Source organism: Melopsittacus undulatus, chromosome 2 (assembly GCF_012275295.1).
Source record: "Melopsittacus undulatus isolate bMelUnd1 chromosome 2, bMelUnd1.mat.Z, whole genome shotgun sequence".
NCBI classification, from domain to species: domain Eukaryota; kingdom Metazoa; phylum Chordata; class Aves; order Psittaciformes; family Psittaculidae; genus Melopsittacus; species Melopsittacus undulatus.
The window spans coordinates 117,237,313-117,261,235 of record NC_047528.1 but is presented as its reverse complement, the minus strand read 5'-3'; the positions used below and the strand labels follow the sequence as shown (position 1 = coordinate 117,261,235).

The following is a 23,923-nucleotide window of genomic DNA, read 5'->3' as shown; positions in this document are numbered from 1 at the left end:
CTATTAGGTAGCATGGCTTCTCTTCACCAATCATATCCCAGGGAGCTTGCAACACTGAGACAAAGGCTGGGATCTTGTATAGTTATTGAAAGTTCTCCTTGAGAAGGACAATAAATTCTCATTCCAAGGCGTATGCATATTTTTTATAAGCTAGACAACCCTTCTTACACTTCCCACATGTTCTCCAAGGTGACCTTGTGTTTAAAACATAATATCCATAAATTTATCATACATGGCAAGAACAAGAAAAAATTGCCTATTCCGGAGACCTCTCCCTGCCATGCACAAGACAGATACAAGAAAAGTTGAAGACTCCTCAAAATGCAGACTGTCAACAGCTTTTGCTTTTCCTATACATAATACACAAGCCAAGTAGTCTCAGCACACTGAAATAACTTCTATATTACACACAAGGTACAATGTTAATTGCTATTAATCTAAGAGATAGTCTGGACATATTGCTAGGACAAGATTCATCAAAGGAGTGGAGGAAGAGCATACACTGTTTAAAGAGTAAAAATAAGCACAAGCCCAATTTGTTATTTTTTATGATGCAAATGTATAGAATTAATTCTAGGTACCATTATTTATTACTTGTGACATTCAGCTATGAACTTCAGTCATGCTGGGAACAGTACAAACACAGAGCAAAGAAAGAGGCCTGATCATAAAAGGGTTTGTAATCCAAACAACTTTTTTCACTGAAGCAAACACTTTACTAACATTTTAGTCAATGAATGAAAACAAAAGCTCTGAAAAGTCTGTTCTTGGAAAATATTTACCTGCATTAGTCAGTATTGGAACAGAATAACAGAGAAATTAGGATTTTAAGAACTTGTACAATGCTTACATTGAAAAGGGCTATTTTCACTTGCACCTCTTCTACAAACAATCCCAAGGCAGCCAGTATAGTAAGTAAAACCAACATTCTCCCATAACCAAGAAGACTTTGAAGAACATGTAAAAGGTAGTTGTGTTTTGTATATTTAACAACTTTGATAAATTCTAGAACATTGATCTATATTTTCTAATTATCAGAACCTGAACTTGATGAATTACTGGGTTGATCTTGAGAATGTGTTTTAAGTGTCTCCTGCTACCCTAAAATACATTACTTCTTGCTCGCTTTTCCTTTCAAGTAATTTAATACATAAAATCAAATTTCAAGTAGAAAGTAAAACCTTACAGCAGCTCCACTCCTCTGTTTGGATGTTATACATTTGCAAATATAGCGATTAGAGAACCAGGTTCAGGATCCGAGAAGTTCTTGGAATTCCAATAGACTGCTAAAACCCCTTGTGACTGTTCCTCCACCCTCAACCACATCCTCAACTTGAAATATAGACTGAGGAAAAGGAATCTTGCTGGAGAAGAAAGAGGAAAGTCAGACTCTTTCCAGCTCCCAATCCTACTCCCACTAATGAGGATGCTTTCATCTTCCCTCTTTTGTCTCTTAGGTGTTTCTGTTGATGAAACAGAGAACACAGAAGGTCTTCAGCAACCTTTGTTATTAGGTTACTTATCTTTCAGCTTAGAAGCTAGAGCCTTTCCTAGTTCCTTCTCCATTTATTGGCAGTAGAAGAGAAGAGGATTCTTCCCTCTCTGGTAACCTACATGTGTGGTTTGCCACACGTGTGTCTGAGTTACCTGCTGGTCTTAAACCACGACAAACAGTAACCCATAGGATTTCCCTAACAGCGTATCTCATGTGAACAGATCTTAGAGCTCCAGCTTTTTGCCCTGCTCATTCAACATGACTGTGAGGTTGCAGGAATAGGTAGGGAATGTACTGAACAGAGGGACTACTAGTGTAACAGTCCTGTTTATAATGACTCAGAAATTGTTGTTTACTAGGTAGTCATCTTGCTACCTTAGGACTTGCTAAACTCTAGCATTGTCACATCCGGGACAGTGTTGAGAGCAGTAGAAGACCCTCTTCTTTTATAAGCTCAGCTTAATGATTTTGCTACAATCAACTGCTGAGGAAAAGATAGTAAGAAAAGGTAGGTAGAAGAGTGAATAAGAGCACTACATCACCCTCGGGGCCCTGAGAAGATGGTCATACTTTTATAGGTCAGGCCTTCCTCTTCCTGTGATCACACCTCTCTTCCTCTTTATCCATGCAGCTCACCAGATGTGGCATTTCTTGTCTGGGTTCATTTGGGACCCACTGGGACAGTGGAAGTGCTTGGCAAAGTTCTGGCTGTTGCTGACAGGCCCATAGACACGCAGTGGCAGGGGACTGTGTGGATCTGTGCTCAGGGAAGACTGTAATTTCTCAGGATCCTGGTGTCCACACATCGCCTGAAAGGAAGCAAACCAGAGAAGTCAATCTGACTGAAAGTCCTCATAGAAACAAGGCTTTAGGCTCCTCAAGCCCCTGTACATTTGACTGAGGCTGCTGGAGTAAACAAGGAAATACACATGGGTGACAACTACATTCAGGTCTTTCCTCCCACCAGCACAGTTTCTGACTCTTCTCCCTTTCCCTAAGCCTCTATGTCTCTATGTCCCTATCTGACAAGCTATCTGCTCTTTTTCTATACTGCATAGTACAGAATGCAGGGATTTTAGACCAGTTTGGGGTTTAGGCTCATGCAACTTTGAACTCCATCTAAAATAATGGTGTAGATGTAGTCTCAGTGTCTAGATTCAGATGCTTAAGCAAAAGCAATGAGTAGTTATGCTTAGACAACATCCCTTTACTACTTGAAAGACTGGGTGAAATATTATGTGACTTTACTGGTATTAAACTAGCAATCTAAGTCTTCACTTTCGTGTTTTCAGTTTTTATTCATTGACAAATGATGCAATAGTTGTCAGACAGCCTCTGAAATGCAAAACTTGCCACCCAGACCCAGTAACCTGTAATTTCAGAACTGCTTTTCTACCCACTGCTCTGACCTAATGTAAATACACGCATAAAACCTTTTTCTTTACACAGTTACAGTCGCTTATTAGAGTGTGACTTTTCTGAGTAGAGAAATTCAATGATCTATTATGAGGAAATCAACAGCACAATGACAAAGGTACAACTTGGCTGAAATCATTAAGCCAGGTTCCCACAGAAATCTTCAATGATACATGTACTTCTAGTTCTTTACCTCTGATTAGCATCCAAAATCCTCTTTTTTCACTCTCAGTTACTCAGAATGATATGACCTCTAGTTATTCACCATGCTGAAGAAGTGGTGGAAGGAAGGCATGGAGAGATATATGCCTTTTCCAGTAAAATCCCACTTTCCATGTTCAAGATTGCTCACAACAGTAAAAAAGTACTTAGAACCTGGCAATGGAGCATGCTTTTACTGACACAACTTGCCTGCTACAACTAAATTTTGGTAGATTTCAGAGCTTTGGAATAGATATAATTGCAGACAGGCCTTTTGTTAGCTTCGAGATCTGTAACAGGTTAGGGGTCCTATATGTGAATTTTAGTTCCTTTTCTCTTGGACACATTGGTTATTCCCAGTTCTGGGAAGAGGGGGGGAAAGTGAATATTGAGAAAGACAAACTGTAATAATGTGAAAGACAATAGAGAGTGAGAGAGACACAAGTAGCCTAAAATTCATTACATGAGCAAAACTGAGGTAGAAAAGCTGGTCATGTGAAAGGCCAATATTAGATAAATCCTCTTCTTTGTGCTTTTTCAGCCAATTCTTATAGGCCTGTGGAGAGAGAAAATGAATAATATTAAATCCCTCTTCAGATAGTGTCCCAAACCCATCTCTTCTCGCAATGAAATATATAAATCTAGTATGTATTTAATGAATAAGCAAGTTTGAATCTCTCTCTCTTCATTCTGAGAGTCCCTGCTGCTGACCATGGCTTAATAAAAACAGCACAGCAGTCTTGTGACACAGTGGTTGAGTTGTGTGGTGAGACTGTGAGATTAGAGAGGTAAGTATCCCACAATACCTGGTAAGCAATGGCAAGCCCTCCAGTGTCAGCTGTATTCTCCAACAGTGTAAAAGTACCGTTGACCTTAAAGCCATAGCTTTCATACTGTTCAACCAGGCAGTCTATAGATTTCTGTAGTGCACCCCTGTTGCATGTAGGACAGCCCCCAGGCAGCACTGTGGGAGAAAAAGAATCCTAAAAAGTAAAGGTTTTTCTGGCATTCACCTGTATTCTTCACATTAATCATTGAGTCATCTTAGTAGTCAGCATGACCTGTAGCTGGCTTTTCTTAGCTTCATCTACCTTAATAATATAGATGTACATTCATAGAGGGGCCAGGATTTAAGATCCCCTGAGACAAAGTACCAGTGGGGACCTGGAAGAATAAACAAGGACACCACAGGAAGTACCCACCATAACCATAGAACGTGTGAAGAAGTTCATGTGCCATGAAGACCCCGATGGCTCCAAAGTTCACAGCACTGAAAAAGAAACATGAAAGGAGTGCTTTTGGGAAGAAAAAGGGGGCAGGTGAGCATTCCTTATGACCATTGAGCACAACTGTGGGCTGCGCAGGAGCATTCTACCCTGGGAGCACTCAGAAGCACTTTCTATTTACTGTCTATCAGGCATGGTATGCTCTGAAAAATGCAAGTCCTGGTGTAAATTATTCTACCAATGCTTAATTTTTTACTATGGGCTTGTATTAAAGTATCTATAGCTAATAATGAAGAGTCTGTGAATGAGATTCTGCCTTTATGAATTCTAATGACATCTACTGTTACTGAGTTAGATTCACATGGGTTAGATTTGTGGAATTCTTGGAATCGAGAAAATGAGAAGCAAAGCTGAAATGTTTTCTTTGCAGTTAACCTACATGAGATCTCTGCCTCTTTGTTCTGGAGGAATACACTTGGCTCAGCTTAGCTTCACTTAGATTCTGATTTTGCTCCAGCTGTATCAATGATCACACTTTCAGAATTCATAAGGCAGTATCCATCTGGCTTTAGAAAAAGCTATTTCCACCCACCCACCCCATGTCTTTCTCAGATGCAGTAAGAAAGAGTGCTTAAAGACAGAGCCATTAATATTCTTCCTGGAAACATCGCACAGCCAAGGGACTACATTAATCTTCCACCTCTGCAGCCCGTTCATACCTGGGAAACTTTGCGTGGAAAAAAGGGCTGCGGAACATTCCAGCAGGAAAGACCACCATGTGTTGCCTTATTGAGTAGTATGAACGCACAGTCCAGGGGGACACATGCCAGCTAGAAGCAGAAAAAGCAAAGTAAGAGAATGTATTCACTTGTTATCACTCACTCTTTTCCTCCATTGGTCTTGCAGAAATGGTCTGCTCAGTACAACTGTTCATGAAGCAGTCCCAAATGATGAAATTCACATTTTCTACAGTTAAAGGTGTCTGAAATAAACCTTTACTTGCTTACAGATGGTCAGAACGAGTAGCTTAGCTTCATACACATTAACAGATTCACCCTCACAACTTCCCTGCCAAGTAAGTCAGGATTCATAACCTCCTGTGAAGTCCTGCACAGAAACTCTTCAGCTGGTGCGAGGTCCTAAGCACTAACACTTCCTGCCTTATGGAGCATCACATGTCATGCCTTTGAGGTGACCCTGTCAGCATCCACATCATCACAGTGCTTTGCTGTTTGCTTTGCTAAGTCCAGGACGACTAGACAGCTCCCTTAATCAATAGTTTATTGACAAAGAAAGTTCTTGTTTTTTCAGGGGTCTGGGGCTCCCTCCACAACAGTTGGGTTTTTTGGTAGCATAAGCTAGGCTGAAGGCACGACAGGCTGCCATACTCAAGGGGGTTTTAAGCAGGATGCAGCAATTCAGTCTTGCATCAAAGAACAACAACAGAATCTTGTCTTGCATTAGAAGTGCTGCTGGCAGCTCCTCTATTCAGTACTGGTGAAACCACATCTGCAAGTACTGTGTCCATTTCACAGACACACACACACACATACTCCCCATCTGCACTACTCCTCCTTCCGCAGTAAAAGAGAGATGAAGGCATACAACCAGACACAGTCCTGAGTGACCTGCTCTAGCTGATCCTGCTTTGAGCAGGACGGTTGGATTAGGTGGTCTCCACAGGTCCCTTCCTAACCTCAGTCCACACATGTGTGATTCTGTTGTATTTCTTCTCTTTGCTGACACTTACTTATTCTGTGAAGGATGCTGAAGGAGTTTCAAGTAGGAATTTTCCCTCTGTACTTTCAAGCAAGCCACCACATTGAGGAAAAAAGTGTCTTCATTTATCACCAGCTGAGGGAAGAGACGGGTAATGTGAATATTATAGGGCATGAGCAAGGAACTAATTGGACAGTATGAGAGAAAGTCCCATGGGTCAAAACACAGCTCATCAAAACCAAAACCAATGGAATACTCGTGTTTTTTTCTCTCTCAGTTTTAAAGACCTCAATTTAAGACACGACAGGAATGTTATCTGCAGGCCAAACAGGACATAAAAGCAGGTCACATAAAAGCAGGTCACAATCAATCTCTATCAGGCCACTCACACTCTAAATATAGGGAACAACATAGAAGAAATACATAAAGGTTCTCTGCGCCCATATGTTCTCAGAAAATGAACAGCAGAAAAAGTGCATTGGTACAGAGGTCATAGCCTTCTTTAGGAGCAGACAAGACAGCAGCTGGTACAGGTAAACTGCCAATAATGAGGCAGGCATGTTTACATTATATAGCTCACATTCTGGTATTCCACGTTCACTTTGTCAGTCTGGAGTATGTGAGCAGGATAGCCAATCTCCACTTGTAGCTTGGAGACCTAATAATAACAGCAACAACAACAAGCAACATGAGCAATACAAGGTTTTACACTTTAACAGCCATTTAAAAACTCTATTTCTAAACAACCTAAATATGATCTGTGATTCAACCCTTCAAAACAACAGCTACTCTGTTTCAACAAGACATCTTCTCTTGCTACTTTGCTTTCTTAATTCAATGACCTGAGGCCTAGCACTGTTCTAATCTTCTTTTTCTTTATAACATTATTTTCTGGCATTCACCTTCATAGTTTATAACCTCTCTGTGTGTATTGAACTGAATGGTATCTCAATACAACTAATTCAGAGTATCCAATGAACAAACAAACCCTGTGTCTCTCTATGCCTACACATCAATGCATGATCACATGTGCATGACGGCACTCATAGAACCACTTAAAATTCTCAGTGTACATAAGACATCTATTCAAGACTGTGTGCCTGCAGAAGCAGGTCAGAATACATGAACATGGAATATGTCTGCAAAGGTTTCAGGGAAAGGAAGGTCTCAGTAACTTTTGCCTTCTGCACACACCAAGACTTTAGCTTTTTGGCGAGTCTGTTCATCCATCCACTTCAATTGGTCCAGTTGGTCATAGAGGGCGTCTTGGATCTCAGAGAACATCTGCTCAGCCTGCCGTGAAGAAAAGAAGGCATGGCCAGAACTGCAGAAAAACATTTTCCAGGTTATCTACCACCTTCCTATGTTCCAGCAATTCAACCACAGAATACTTGAGGGGAAATTCCTCTTCTTGTGGCGAAAGAGATGTCAGTTTCTACAATGATTTAGGCTTAGGTTATTCAGCATCCAGTGGTTCCTCATGGGGCTTACCATTCTCTTCCACATACCTTTTCAACTTGTTTCTCATGGAAACTAAGAATGAAACATAATTCTTTTAGTTCAATCCCTTATGGGATAGGAATAAACTATGTGATTGTCCCACTTCTTGAGTAAAATTAGAATTCAGTATCCACAAGTATTTCATGCTAGTTTCTCCCTTTCATAATATATGGCAATCTGAGAGTCTCCTTCACAGAATTATGTTTTATTCATTCAGCTTTGTGCTTCACTACACGTAGTCTTAGTTTTCCATTAACTTTTGCTGCAGTTATTTACTCTTGTCAGTTTATGCACTGCAAGCTCCTTATAAGCCCTGGTGCCTGCACTAACTTCCCCCAAAGAAAAAGGAACTCTGGTCATCAAAGGAAAAACTAAAACCCCACACTGCAGGCAGGTGTTCCTTTTACTGCAGATGCACTCAGAATGTTTTGGCATTGATCTGTTTCTGTACAAATGGCCATACAGTGCATTAATGGTTTGGGAATTTAAAGTCTTATTTGAATATGTCAGATTGGTGATGAATGCTGTTAAGTACTCTCATTCCAGGAAGCACACTGAGATTGCATGCATTTGTAGGGCTGTCATAAGCATTGGTGCTGTACATATGACTTTGCTAGCAGTTGATATAAAGATAATGGCATTTAGCAACAGCATTTAGCAATGATTATTCTACCAGTGACAGCAATATCTGGTTCTGACATCTTTCACTCCCCAAAAAGGAGGGGAAGTGCATAAGTACAGGAATAGGTAAAAAGGTACAAAAACCTACACATGATTTTGCTGCCCTGATGTGGTCTTAAGCTGGCATGTCAAAAAAAGAAAGATGAAGCTGATTGGGATTAATAGGATGAATACCTACAAGTGTCTTTGTCTGCTGAGGGAAAATTTCTTGCACAATCATCTGTCCTAGAACTGGCTCAAAGAAAGAGCTGGTATCAGTCAAGCACTTCCTCCAGCGTTCAGCTGGGATCTGTAAGAGCAAAGAAAGAAATAGAGACACATAACAGTGAGGACAGAGAGACAGGAATATGGTAAAAAGGTACATAGACACACAGTCCATAACATACTTGCTGCTATCTAAAAATGACAGCAGTGAATGGTTTAGTGTGAGGTGTCCCTGCCCATGGCAGGGGGGTTGGAACTGGATGATCTTAAGGTCCTTTCCAACCCTAGCTATTCTATGATTCTATGATAAGTAACGTAGTTCCATTTAAGGTATCTTGGAAAAATTTAATCAAGTAAAACTGATTTCCTTATGATTTACTCCACTTATTTTCATGCAAGATGAGGATTCATATGCTAGCTGAAGCAAATATGTAGAAGAAAGTTGACCATCTATATACTGTTCCCTATTCCATGATGCAGTGCATTTAGGTCTCCAAAGTTTTTTGTGTCTTGTTTACTCCCACATTTCTTTGAGAAAGAGGAAGCACTTAATGGCTTAGTGAGAGTAGTTTTCCTCCCAAAATCTAAGAAGCATCCATCCAGACAAGGCATTGAGAGAACATCCACAAAGCATGTCAGGCTGTTCAGCTTCTCAGAGGCTGAATGAAGATGGTTAAAGGCTAACTCACCATTCTAGATCCCATTTTTCCATAAAGAATCTTAGATAGTTCCAGGCGTGCATCTTGGAACCGACTGTCAAGGGCTGGGGAGAGATTCCCAACCAGACAAACAATCATATAAATGTGAAGGACCCTGTAGGAAAATAGCATTTAAAAGGACTGAAGATTGAAGTCCGGTCACTATAAGCACAGAAGTATGGCAAGTGTGAGAGAAATAATTTGTGGCAGAGGAGCCCTAATAACCTGTAGAATGACAACAAAGTACTCTGAATGGGCTACACATTTGTCTGTCAGAGGAGGATGACTTGATATGAGGCAACCAGAGAAACTCTCCCAGAACACCATGAAGACACAAGGTTAATTGTCTTCTGTGGCATAGTATTCTTCGTGGGAAGCAGGAGAGAGACCATTGGTTCAAGTGAGATGCTAGATAGTGCAGGGGTCTGAGAGTTGCCCAGTGATTTGGACCAGCTGCTGGAGAGATCTGGACATATATATGTATGTTTCTAACAGGAAGAGACCAGAGCATCAGCAGCCAAAGTAGGGCTGCAAGACTCAGGGGCTCATATATCCAGGTGCCAGCAGCTGTGGACACCAGGGGATCTGGAGCTAGCTTCTGGACATATAGCTGGCCTGAATGTCTAAGACCAGCTATTGGAATGATCCACATTGTGTGCATGCGTACATATATATATTTCACTAGTATAGACCAATCCTGATCAGCTGGAGAGGAGAAGTAGGATCAGGCTGTCTGAGCTATTCATATTTGTATGAGTGCTGGAGGTGGGGAGGGGAGGGAAAAAGGTATGCCAGTAAAGGCACTGTATTTCATCTCTGTTTATCTGTACGACACATATATATATATATATATATGCGTGTACATATGTATTGCATGCATGTGCAAGTCTATTGTGAATATATTCTAAGCCTTAGTACTGGCGAAACCTGTGGATATAAAGCCACAGCAGCCATGCAGTCCTCCAGCTACTGTATTCAGCAGACTGTAACACAGACCTCTTTAATTTATGGCTGATATTTCTTGAAGTATGAACAACTACAATCATAGAGATTGACTCCTACCTTTCCTTGTGCCATTGTTCGATAAGCTGTGACATGCCTCTTATGTAATCCATGTCATGCACTGCAACTGGCTGAGACAGGTTCATCTGCATAGGATGGAAGACAGCCTGGAGACATGACAACCAGTCTATAGCTGGTGCCTTTTCCTAGAAGTAAAACAAAGCTTACATGCTGAGCTATGAATCTAAATTGAATGACAAGAAATAACAGAGAAACTGGTGCAGTCTCTTTAATACATTTAAGAGATACTTTCTACAAGTCAAACTGTTTCTAGGATGTATTAATTACAGTAGAAAAGGAGAATTGCCTTTTTCATTACTGAATTAGGTCCAGGGAGGGAAGAGAATTGTGTGCCTGAAAAATCCAACTACTGTCAATGAAAGACTGCAAGTTAATAGGTTATTTAAAGCTCAACAGTCTCCAAGTGTAAGTTGCAAGGAAACGGCATCTAAGCAGAGTGTCTCATATCTCTTTTGATCTGGATCTTCAGAATGTGAACGTCATGTGTTATTGTGTTGCTCAAGTTCTAAGGCATAAATACCTGTAGCTCCCTAATAGTAGTGTGAAAGAACAGCATCCCCCTCTGCTGTCTTTCCTGCAGTGGGGTGACAAACTTCTGGAGGTTAGAGATGAAGGACAAGGTAAGGGAAAAAGAATCCGGGGGACCATCCTGTGGCCCTCCAAGTAGGCCCCCCAGTTTCTTCAAATATGAGAGGTACACACGGAGAACCTGCAATACAGAGCATATGACCGGTGGGTCTGAAAATTAGTCAGCCTATTCATTCATCCATTCAACTATCCATCTTGACCACATAAGTTTCAATCTTACAAAACCACTGCAGTCCCAGCCCTAAAACCCTCTTCTTCACCATCTTCAGATGGAAGAGTTTGTCAAAGTTTAGTGAATAATTCCTTCTGGAGACATTTTCCAAGGTCACTGCCCGTAACCCATGGGAACAGACCACTCTGACCCAGGAGGCAACTCAAGGAGATCCCTACACCAAATAGCTATTTTTACCTTTCTTCAGCCTCTGATATGTTACCTCAAGATAGTTTTTCTCTTTGAATTTACTCTCTAGTGGCATCTCAAACTCAGGATGGTCAATCTGCAAAAACAAGTGCACACATCTCACTATTACTATTATCATTATTATTACTATTGATTATTAGCATAACATGTCTCACTCTTTCCAGAAACACTGGGGATGAGAGGATGTGCTCAACAGGCTTTGTTCTGTGTCACAAAACCTGAAATGTTAATACTTTTCACCTGTGGAAAATGTTTGCTATGCAATTTTTTGGATCTATTGTATTCTGCAGCTCATTGACAAAGCTCATTGACAAAAAAGGGTTTTTTATCACTTCTTTTTTTTCTTTTTTTTTCCTTTTTTATATTATTAAAATGTCTTTTCATCAGCTCATGAGATTTCACATTTCTACTCTTCTGATTTCTCCCCCAGCCCACTGAGTGGGGGAGTGAATAAGTGGCTGTGTTGTGCATAGCTGCCTACCTCACTTAAACCACAACAGTGAACTGCAAAATTCATTACACACTATGCACTTATTGTCCATTATTGTACTAGTCGTATCTCAAACATAACACAATGAAGTACATTCTACACTGTCAGGAAAAACTGATGAGAGAAAGTAAGCAACTTCTTCTCCCACATCTGCTCCTTTCCCAGAAATCAGTGCTTTTTATGTAATAAAATCAAGCAGCTTACTGAAAGTTAGGAAAACTTTCTTCAGAGAACACAGGCTTAACTTCAGCCTCATGGGCTGTGTAACTGACTCCTTATTCCTAGTGCTTCTGGATTATTCTCTTTCTTTAGTCCACTTACCTGAATAATATTGGTCTTGAGGTCAATAGGACTAGGTCCCACAAGGACTCTGAAAAAGGGAAAGGTGCTGTATCTGCCCATGAGAGTCTGAAGAGTTTCATTAAAGTCTTTTGGTTTCCCCACACCTGTGATATTCCATCCACCAATCTAGAAAGGGAAGGAAAGAGCAAGACAGCAGGTGAGAAAAACTCTTGTTTGATCCATATTTACTAAATCTTTCTTTTCACTCCTATGAGCTCGGTCATGGTGACAATTGAGAGGCAGCAAAGTAGAGAGCAACAGGGGAAACTCATGTAGAGTTCTACATACCCTGTTGTCTTTAAGGTGACCCGTCACTTTCAATTAAGCAAAGCAACAAGCTTCAAAATGACACAGGGAAAAGGAATGATAACTATCAACACAATAAAGTGTACAGGAAAAAAGCAGGAGAAGGAAAGAGAAAGAGGATCCTATTGAAACTGAGCTCAGATTAGAAGTGATCCCTCTTTACAGTCTTGGTTGTTGTACAGTCCTAACATGATATATAAGAACATGAGGTACTTGATGTTAGAAAATCAGATCTTGAAACAGTATTTAAATCTAGAAGGTTAGAGGTTGTGATGTGAACCATGAGCTTCTTTCAGGGACAGATGCTAGCAAAATTCCATCATGTAGGACCGTATGAGACTAACTTCACACTTTCCTTTTCCCTGCAGGAATTATCTTCTGGATGGAAAAGAAACAGTGTAAACACTCACCTCATTTAGGAGGTCCTTCAATGGCTGAGTTCCTTGGGATTCTATCCTTTGGGTATCCATGCAGGAGTGATAGAACTGGATTGCTTTCTCCTTAGCTGAGCCTCTTATCCCAAACTGTGGGCTCTCTGAGGAAAAAAAAAGTAACCAAAAACTACAAAAGTGGTTAAAAAATTGTTGGGGCAGTATTAGAGCAAAGAAAGGTTGTAAGAAAAGGTTACACTGCACTTTCATTCAGAACAATACAGTAGATACATCCATACTTCCCACAGTCACACAAAGCAAATGCCATGACTCCTGAAGCCAAATGTGAGCTTCTTTGAGTGGAACAGGACCACAACAGGAAGGTGATGTGTCTGGGTTTCAGTTCCACACAGAGTTTGGACATATGACCAGAGAGCATGGTCAAACAAGCACAACAGCAAAGGTCTGCTTTTACAAGTCAATATAAAGATAGTTTGGGTTGCCATCAGAATTTCACAGTGTGACTTTCATCTGTTACACTTGGCAAGTGGAGCTAAAATGCTATTGTAATATGACATGCTTAAGAATAAATTTGTACCTGTAATGACAGAAGAATGAAAAGACTGGATTCAGAGCCTTATTGTGCTCTCAATTACTGCTATTGTCAGCTCTGACTGAGGAAAATGCTGAAGGTAACACACCACTCATCGGTCCCTACCTAAAAGTCTTTTCAGGATCAACTGGTTTTCTTCCATCAACACATCAAATACATTTAGTGATTCTTCTGTGGCTCTGCTTGAATATTTGCCTTCCCAGCTGCCACAAGCATATCTGTAGAAGTCCTCACAGGGGTCCACAGTGACATTCCTGGAATTCAGGAGTCTGGCCAACAGTGTAAGACCCAGCTCGACATCACAGGATCCTGGGTAAGAAGCAAATAGGAGAGGACTAAGCAGTAACAATGGAGAGTGAGAACAGCTCCAAACAGCAAAACTCAGTTATCTGTGGGACATTCCCACCTGAAGATTTCTGTTTGGTACAAACTCCTTTGCATGCAGAGTGTCAAATTCCTTGCACTGAGGAAGTAAGAAAGTAAGAAAGTAAGTTGAAAACATGGAGGGAGATGTTCAAGCATGGGAAATATTTCTCAGCAATGACATTTGTTAGAACAAAGACTTTCTAGCGCATCTTGCTTTGATCTAAAACTCCCTTTATCTAAACTGTTGCAAATCACTGGGTAGCTGTTCTCATTTCTTGTATCAACAGTATCTTGTACCAACATCAGATCAGATCAATTATTTGCTGAAATAAGCCACTTGTAAATCAAAGTAAGACTGCCCATACTATGGGTTAAACAGTTGACATGGGAAGGGGTAAGCAGAGTGGAAACAGACAAAATCTATACTAAAAGTTTTCCCTTGGTCTCTGTAGTGAATGATCTCCAACACAGATGTTGAAGAACAATGCTAGGTGAAGAGACAATAATGTTTATTTTGGAGCAGGGGATGTCTGTATCCACCAATATGAATGCACATTCAGTACTGAGCATTCTAAACACATAAACATTTACAAAGACCATTTGCAGAGAGTTATTTAACAAATCTGAAAGGTAGATTAATATTCCTGGTCCATGCTTACAGCTCCCATCCTTAGCAAAAGACCATGACTTTTCTTTCTAGACTACAACTGTACTGGTCTGTGCTAGAAAACTAGGACCAGACGTAAGGTCTGGTCAGAGATGGAAAGGTGGAGGAGGAACTCCAAATCTCAGATTCAGACCAGTTTCCTGGAGGTGACTATGACAGAGCACGATGTGATGATGAGATGCAAGATGCAATGATGCTCTCTCCCAAAGCTTGGCCCATGCATTTTAGATAGCAGGCAGAGGAGGAGGACAGGTGTGGCCTATCCCGTATGGCCCAAGGGAGAGGAAGAACAGCGCTATCTTTTTTACAACCAGTGTTATGATACTTTGAGAATCTGAAAATCTCTCAACACAGATGCTGAGCCTAATACCCAATGAAGGCAGGCAGGAGAGAAAGAGGTCTTACAGTTGGGGTGGATGATGAAGCAGGGGAAAGGATATCCTGTATTATACCTCGACCACAAGTCATCACAATGTAGGTGATAAGCATTGTAAAGCCAAGGAGTGTACTGAGAAGAAGTGCACACAGAAGTAAGCATTTTCTCTGAAGGCACTGTTCTTTCTTTGCACCCATTCTCAGCTCCTGGTCACGGGTCTGAAGAGACAAAAATTAGACAAACAGAAAATAATTAAGAAAGAAAAATTCATATTAAAGTTATCACTGGTCATATACTCCATCTGCCACCTAACCTATTAGAAAATAACTCACAGGACTAGTGCCAGAATACCAGCAGTCATCCAAGTCATCCAGGTGACTATCCCCTGAGGAACTTTCTCACTTCGTTTCCCTGTCATTTCTAGCTAAAGCTGTTACACAGTGTTATGAGTGCTATGCATCAGTAAGGCAGCTTGCCAGCTGTCCTTCCCTACCTCTTTCTGGTTTATGGAATCACCTTTCATATACATCCTGAAGATATCAAAGCCTTTTTGAGCCCATAAAACTGATAACAGGATGGCTAGGACTGATGGTTTCTTATTCTATTACAATCTTGCACAATTACAGTTCGCTCATTTCCAATGCCGCAGCTAAACTGTGTTTTTCACCACACTCAGCATCTATCTTCTTTACCACAAAACCAGAAAACATAGATCTTTACAAAAATCACAAGAAAAAATGAAGCAAAATCATGCAAGAATTAAGTACCTCAGAGCATGTAATAAATGAGTCTGCTGTTAATCATCTTGCTTAATATACTATATACAACTCCTGTATCAAAACAGTAACAAAAGACACAGAAAGAAGTAGGAAAACAGACTTCCTTTTATATCTTTCAAGCATACATTTTATCCAGTCAGTAACAGAAGCCTCTCAAAAGTGTATGTCAGCAGACTTGACTGATGGAAACTGCTAACAAAGGCTAAATGCCTAACTGCTTTTCTTCTTTAAAATCCTATTCTCTTGACTTCTTTAGGCAGGATAGAAAGTAAATAAATGGTGAGCAAGTACATACAAGTGAATCTTGTTATTAAAAGGTGCTAATAGAGAACATGATCATACTGGCAAAGTACAGCATAGGAAATGTAAAGGAAGAAATTATACGCCCCTGTAGGTAAAACACTTTGGCTTTTACCCCTCAAGTAGAGAATAAGTGTCACAACCTATCAGTATGGCAGGGAAGCAAGCAAAAGAATATTAGTTTGGCTGATAACAGAGGAAAAAGTATTCAATGTGCAAACTCTCATTTCTCACCCTTTAGGAGACAGTGAATGAGCTACACTCACAATGTAAATGTTACACACGAAACTTTCGCTTATCTCTGTTGCCCTTAAACGTTTTGTACCTTTTACCAATCCTGAGGAAGCAATCCAGTTCAGTGCAGTTTGTCTGTACATAGGCAATTCACACTTTACCAGTTATTTATATAAGACATCAATTCAGGAAAAGGAAAGCATACTGCATGGCGACCGATTAGGCTTACCATGCCATTCTCACATGCAGAAAACTATACCATGTCTACCCACAGCTATTGGGGGGGGAATTGCATGTTTCTGCATCAGTAGTTTTTTAATTCATTTGTTGAAAGATAAAAATTATTATTATTATCATTATTATTGTTGTTGTTGTTGATGATGTTGTTGTTACCTATTGGTCAGTGCTTCAAACAGAATGAGAACAGAATGAGGCTAACAGGGGCTTCAGAACAGAATGAGGCTACAGCCTCAGAATGACCATTTGGATGATTAACAGGAAGGGCAAAACACTCCTAAATCCTCCCATCCTATTTCACATCATTGACTCTGAAACTGCGACAAGCCCATTCTGGACCCATAATGTCAGAAACTCAACTGCTCTGGCTCCCACAGGCAATAAGCAGTGTAGCTGTGACAGCAGAAGAAAAAGAGAGGGGTGCAGTGAAGGTACCTCAGCAGACTACAAAACAGACCCATTTCCTTACCTTTGGAATAGTCCTCATCCTCGTCACGGAGCAGGTTTTGCTCCCGTGGTTACCACAGTTGTCAACTCTGTTTGCTTGTTTACTATCAGTCTTCCGTGCCAAGACACACTAGTAAGGTCAGAGACAATCTTTTCTTCCCAGCTTGGCTGATTGCTGTGGGGAGGAGAAAAGAGGAAAAGCCTTGAGAAAAACGCCCTTAAAGAAAATGTGAGGGAAGGAAAGGGATACATTTCTTCAACTCTCCACCCACCTTCTCTTCTTAACACCTCTATTTCTCAATGAACTGTATAGTTTTTTTGGTCCCTTTTGCCTCTCCCAGAGTCTTTCTGGCTCTTGGAGCTGCACTGAAATCTTTTCGAACAGAAGTATGTGATTCTCTATCTCCCCCAGCCTCAACTATTTGCTGCTTCTTTACTCTGCAACTGCCTTAACATCCTGCCCACCCAAGAAGCCTGTTTTGGGCTGATATTCTCACTGCTAGTAGCCTGTTTCAACCTGCTGCTCTGGGGCCTGGGGGCCTCTGCCTATTGCAAGATAGTGTGGGTTATGAATCCAAGTGTTCCTCCTCAGGCAAAATAAGGCCAATATGCTGACTTTCTTTTTGCTTTCACTCGTCTGTATCCAAAGTCCATTCAAATGGTGAACACATATGCACTTCTGATTCTTTTTCTTTTGCATTAAGCAGCATAAAAGAAAGAATTCATTACTGATTCTATTCACAGTTGTTTGTAGAGATACATACTGGAAAGATTCGGGGAAGAAGTTTCTCTGCTTTGAAGACTGGGAACCAGGATCACTTCCCTGAGGCATTAAAACTGAATAGTGAACACTGGGAGCTGAGATCTTCTCAGGTGGCAGTTGTGAGCTGAAAGAGATCACAGAATCATAGAATGGTTTGCATTGGAAGGGGCCTTAAAGCTCATCCAGTTCCAACCCCCTGCCATGGGCAGGGACACCTTCCACTAGACCAGATTGCTCCAGGCCCCTTCCAGCCTGGCCTTGAACACTACCAGGGATGGGGCAGTCATAGCATCTCTGGGCACCCTGTGCCAGCACCTCAGCACCCTCACAGTATTGGTGTCAGCTTCCAAAATGACTGAAACAAGCAGAATACAGGGACAGAACTGTTTACCTCCCAACCTTGCTAGTCTATCAGAGGAATATGATGTCTTGGTTCACTAGTCTGAATATAATTAGATATCTGTTTAGTTGTTCAGAGCTTCCCAAATTTTTGCTCCCTTTCCTAAGGTCCAGAACTTCTCACCTTCATCAGATTTTTTCTCCTATTCCTGTAATGCTTGCATAATTTCTTAACACCTTTGATTATACTGTGACAACAGACTTCTTCTGTAGCTGAAACAACTTATACCCAGTTCTTTCTACTTCTCAGGTCACTGGTAGCTATATATTTCTACCTTTATCAAGCAGCACTGAGTATTGTAAAAAAGGTCCTTGCATACTGAAAAGGAGGCCCTTGCTTTCCTTGCAATAGGTCACTTCCCTTCAGCTTAACATCAGAATCCAGTTTGCAGGTACTTCTTGCATAAATGGTTCAGATTCCACTTAGTGGAAGTAACAAGACACTCTTGGTAGTCACAACTCTCACATCACTGGGAGGAGCATCACTGTGATCCATAATGTCTAACAGGTCATTGTGGCCTAAACTCACTTACAGCTAGTAAAATCTCCAATCTTTGTGCAAAATGCAAGATAGGAATATGTAGCAAAATTCATCCCTTATAATCCTTTGGTTTAACATAGCTTTAAGTCTTCTATGTGTTTCTGCCACATTTACCTTTGAGCCTTTTACACTCTTCCCTGCTTTGCATCTTTTCTCACAGTAGCTACAGTTCTAATACTCTTTAACAAATGCTTTTCAGTAATTGCACCTGTAATGTAGACAACAAAATGGTAAGCAAATGTGTGTAGTGACCTGATGAAGTTTAACTGTGAGCAATCTTACAGTGAAGATAGTGACTAGACAAATTTGTTCATTCCAATATTCACTTTACCTATCCATCTTATCAGACTCTTCCATCTTTGTAATTACAGCATCCTACAGCTCCCAAGGTTCAAGTAATGAAGCTAGATTAATTTCTGGTTTTCTAATGAGTACTATGTAGGCTTTAAAATTTCTCTGGCTAAGGAATTCATTATCTGTTTGTTTATAAAGTAGCTATGATCATTTTGAATACAATGCGATTTAAATTAAAGCAAGTAATAAAACACTGGCTGAGGTGTTCAGTTTTAAAGTAAAACTTGAGAAGACCAAAAAAGCCTTTTGGTCAATAGGGTGATGGGATATGGTTGGAGTCAACATGGTTTTCTGAGCCAGTATGTTTTAAGCATAGTCTGCTACCTCCTCTGGATTGAATGTAACTTTGCCACATAATTTGACATTCCATATGGATTGTCACACACACTAAAATTACTGTGACTTTGTATATATGGTCTATTTGTTCAAGACCTTGTAAGCTAATCAGGACACATCTTGAAAAGCAGTTGGTTCACATCCTCATTATAAGCATGATAGTTTGTTCCAAGAAATGAAATGCACATGAATGAAATAACTTTCTGAGTGAAAAGCATGGGTCTTTGAATTAGTGCATATTTCAGTGGTGTTGGGATACTGAGAAGGCTTTCTTGAGAGATCTGGAATGGATGTGGTGTTACCTCTCCTAAGGTATCACAGACCATACTAACATGGATCGATCAGACACTACTGTTAGTTTCCATAGGAAGAATATTCTACTGAGCATCATTCTGCTGCAACACAGTTTGTTAAACAATTCAATAGGAAAGTTGAACTGTTATGGAGAGAATCAAGCTGTTGAAACTTTTTCTTCCAAAATTCATGTTTCTTTTTGGAAAGGATATGGATATATTTCATATAGGTGCTCTCTCTGTGCTTGTACTCTGAAAGATGCAGGCATAAGACATCTTTTATCCAAAACCATATATCCCACACTTCATAAAAATCCATTTGACTGCAGTCATTAGCTGAAGCTGAGTAATTCAGAGGCTGTAGTTATGTACCTTTTCCAGCAGAGTTTCTTCTATCTATCAGAATAAGGACAGCATGTTTGCATCTGATACCAATAAGCCAGGGAAGCATATATTGCATTTTCCAAACTATCAGTTGGAATTGGAAGTTTTCTTCAGGTGAGGTGCCACAGGACAGTGTAATGCCTGAGTCTTTAAGCCTTGAAAATGGTCTACCTCGAAGGAGGTTGCATTATGACAGTGTGTGATCTGACATCTTATGGAGTATAGAGCTTGTAGACTTTTGGAGATCTTGTGAAGTATGTGAAGTATTCATATATATAAGAATACAGGGCTGTATATGTGCAGTTGGTGTTTTTCCCCCTAGCACAGCAGTTCCTTTGAAGACTCCTTTATCAACTGCAGAAAGTGAAGACAAAAAGCTTCCCTGTAAGCTTTTTCTAACTACAGAAGCAGGAAGAGGGTGTTTGTAGGGGAGACGTCACAAGGAATCCTTATCGACTGATTCTTTTCTTATCTTTGAGGCACAGATGACAGCTCTCCTCTCTTGAGCCCAAACTAGTGGAAGGACCTCTAGCTTTTTTCTCTGTGACAGCCACTTTCTCCTCTCTATATAGTACATTACCTTTTCCAAATGTAATACTGATCAGCACATTGAAAAGAACACGGTGCTTGACATGTCTCCCAGCTATCACACATAAAAAGCTTTAATAGCAATTATCTTTTAAATAGTTGTACAATCAAAGAATGTGGAATTAAGTGTATTGATGTGTGGTTGACAGATACTGTTGCAAGCATTTCTGATGCATTCAAGATGGTTAGGAACATATGCAGGTTTCAAAACCAGATTTCCTTAATATCTGTCCTGAAGTGAAATTCAATCGGGACTTTGATCTTCTACATTGTGTGAATAGTAAATCCCCCTGCAACAGTTTGGTAGGATGAAGGGTTCCTTCATATATTGATATTCCAGCTTCAACTTTCAATAAATACGTATGCATCACAAACTGTACAGAGAAAAAATGCCATCTTTATGGGATTAAATGAAAAAAAGGAGCATTGGAAAACTATGATGCAGCAATGTTAATGTCACCAGACAACTTGAAAACTCACATGGAGGGTTGGTTATCCCTTACAAAGAGACTATATTTTGAAAGCAAACTTGGCTGTGTTAAGCTTTTCTACCTCAAACGGTCACTGATGGTACCACCAGTGATCAATGTGATCTGTGGATTAAAACAACGTGAAAGAAATTCTCATTTATATGAAAGACTGTCTGCCAAAGGCCAATAATAGTTTTAGTAACCATCAAAAGAACAAATTTGTTTTGAACAGATCAGAACACTGTAGCACTGTGAGAGATTGCTGCTTCACTAGCCAAGTTCAAAGAACCTGAGGCAGGATAACCTGAAGGCTTTTATGTTTTCCATTGGAGGATGGATGACAGGATAAATTCAATTTAAACAGCCCAGAATTGGAGCTGAGAGTCAGGGATCTAGCAGAGCGCTCTAACTGCCCGGTAGGTGGCATAGAGATATCCTTTCTGCGGCAGAAATGCTCTCAGAGACTCTCAGTTACTTAGGCAGATGGAAACTTTTCACCACCCTTTTTGAGTGAGTGGTAGTGTGGTAACTTGGTTGAATCTGTTAAAGATTATGAGAAACAAGGTGGGATAGCCTGACCTGTGTGGGTCCTCCAAACTGAAGCTTCATTAACCCTTTCAAAAGGAAGAATATACTCAGACCAGGAAGCCAAGCAGATAGAATGGATGCAAGGTACGTGAATCAGACACGAAGGGTAGCCTTGAGGACAGAAAAGGGGTTGGTTTCAGGTACTAGAGAAGGGAAGTCTGGGAAAGAAGACAGGAGAACAGAGAAGATTAGACCAGAAAGAAGAGAGAAGGGGAAAGCATTGAAAGTAAGAATGGGAGAAGACATTGAAGCTGAAACTACTCAGCACCCACCTTATTTTCTTGACTTTCCCTGGGCATCATCCTGCCCTACATGAATGTCTTGTTTTATTTTCCATGTTACATTAACATCTCATTTTTTGCTCCACTGGCACAATCTCTAAGAATAAATATGCTTAATTATATCACTCCAGGCTATTGTTAATGATTTTGAGGTTAGTTGCAGTTACTGTACTAGCGAGTACTTGAATTTTTTTCTATGCAACAGAATTATATTAAATAAGGTTTCTTGTAGGTGTATATCTTTTTACACATCCAGGCATTGATTGTGAAACCATCCCAAAACACACCTGAGGTATTGGTTTCCATTCTGAAAAGCAAGCCCTAGCCTCTGAAACGTTCATTTCAAACGAAGGGAGGAAAGAAAACACCTCCAACCATAATCCCTGAATAAGAAGACACACATCCTGCTATTAAGGATGCATGCAAAAGGAAATGAAATTGCTAAGTCCAACATGCTGGAGGGGCTCTGTTAAAACTGTGTACCAGCGCTTTTCTTGTTTCTTCACAGTGCAACACCTTCCAAAATACTTCCTACAGATCCATTTTCCATAGTTCTTTAAATTACTGTCAACCTACTTTGTCCTTTAAAATCACTTACAGGCTGATTTAAATTTATATTTGTTCTTAAATTCTGTTCTGTTCTGAAAAATCAGTAGAACAAAAACCCCTTTCACATTCAACACAATCAAAAAGTGTTGGTGTCCTGTGTTTTACTGCATTAGCCCTACAGATCCAACTGAGGTGAGAGACAAACTTGTGTAAAATACGGAGTTGTTCACTAATATCTGCTTATGGCAAACTCAGGCTAAGTTCTGTGCTTGGTGACAGTGAAATAGCCTATATAACCTAATAGCCTAAATAACCTTATCACCTAAAGGATGGGTGCTTATGTGAGGTGAAAAGAGCCTTGAATTTCAGAGACTGTGAAGCTAACAAGCAGAATCAATTGTATTTCACATGTAGATAAAGCTCTTATGATGCAATATCACTTGACATGTCTGTTAAAATGCAATAATCATTTGTCCAAAACTCAGATACTTGTATCTCACATGTATATTTTGCCTGTAATGCCACAACAAGAAATTATGCAGAAGCAAGAATTTTGCAGATAGTTAGAAACTACATGAATTCCATGCTATTGGCAACGCTTTAGAAGGTGTCACCAAAAACACTGTTTTTCAGTCCATATTATTTACCATTTGTTAGAGCTGTGGACCAGGTATTGAAGTGTCAGTGATAAGAAGTCTTTTTTGTTCAGTCCCCAAATCTGCTGTCCTCATTTGTGTTTCAGACCATACTTGATACTAAAGCTTTTCATATGCTTTACAATATCACAAATAATGCTTGTGACATGCAGAGACCTGACATAATTTAATTAAAAACCAAAAAATAAGAAAAAAACTGACCTTGCCTTTCCCAAGCAGACTCTCAATTTTCTCACTCTTGTACTTCCTCTAAGCTTATATTTTATGTCTTATCTTCTTACCCTTTTCATCCTGTTCAGTATCTCCAGCTATTGCACTGTGCTTCAGTAGGTAAGGCCTATGCTCAGGATTCTGAAGCTTTCAGGTTCCGCTCCTCTCTTTGATCTTGATGTAACATGTGGTTTCGAGGCATCTGCTGACTTATCTGTACATCTGTAAAGTGGAGCTGTTTGTATCTGCCCAGCAATGTGGCATATTTGGGAATTTAACTAAATAACTTCCTCTGTGATTATGAGGTGTTATTGTAGTACACAAAGTCAAACTGAACAGCATAATTAGCAGGGAAAGATTTTCTTCCAGACTGGATAGAAATGCATTTTTAGTAGATTTTAAATGAACAAACTGTGTTTCCATCCACCTCTCTAAGGCAGGATCAGTTTTCTCTGTGACATTCCTGCAGCTTCTATTTCAAGCTCCTCTAAGAAATTTGCAATGAGAATATATATCACATTTTATATCTCTTAAGATTTAACACTAGAAACCCTTGATCTCTACCTGAGCTATGCTGCAGCTAGGCTTGTGCCTTTATATGGGCTTAGCTGATCCTGACCTGCAGACTTGAATTCCTGGCTTGATGGACATGCCTTATCACTATGGACTTGTTTGGCAACCACTGGACTACTGACTGACCCTTGTTACCATCACAAAGCTTCTCTGCTATCCTTGCTCACATGCTTTGGGA

General features: G+C 40.2%; 1 protein-coding gene across 1 annotated transcript; it reads right to left on the bottom strand.

The window, feature by feature from the left end:
• Positions 1-387: 387 nt before the first annotated feature.
• On the bottom strand, positions 388-17,095 carry KEL (Kell metallo-endopeptidase (Kell blood group)). Its single transcript, XM_034074430.1, has 19 exons — positions 17,033-17,095; positions 16,783-16,935; positions 14,840-14,981; positions 13,460-13,663; positions 12,781-12,905; positions 12,044-12,190; positions 11,246-11,308; positions 10,744-10,932; positions 10,203-10,348; positions 9,132-9,255; positions 8,417-8,527; positions 7,252-7,350; positions 6,638-6,715; positions 6,089-6,192; positions 5,058-5,168; positions 4,315-4,382; positions 3,919-4,076; positions 3,576-3,668; positions 388-2,304 (listed from the first exon to the last, which is right to left on the bottom strand). Exons 2-19 carry the CDS (start codon positions 16,798-16,800, stop codon positions 2,128-2,130), a joined length of 2,157 nt encoding a protein of 718 aa, XP_033930321.1. The 5' UTR covers positions 16,801-16,935; positions 17,033-17,095; the 3' UTR covers positions 388-2,127.
• Between the last annotated feature and the right edge of the window lie 6,828 nt (positions 17,096-23,923).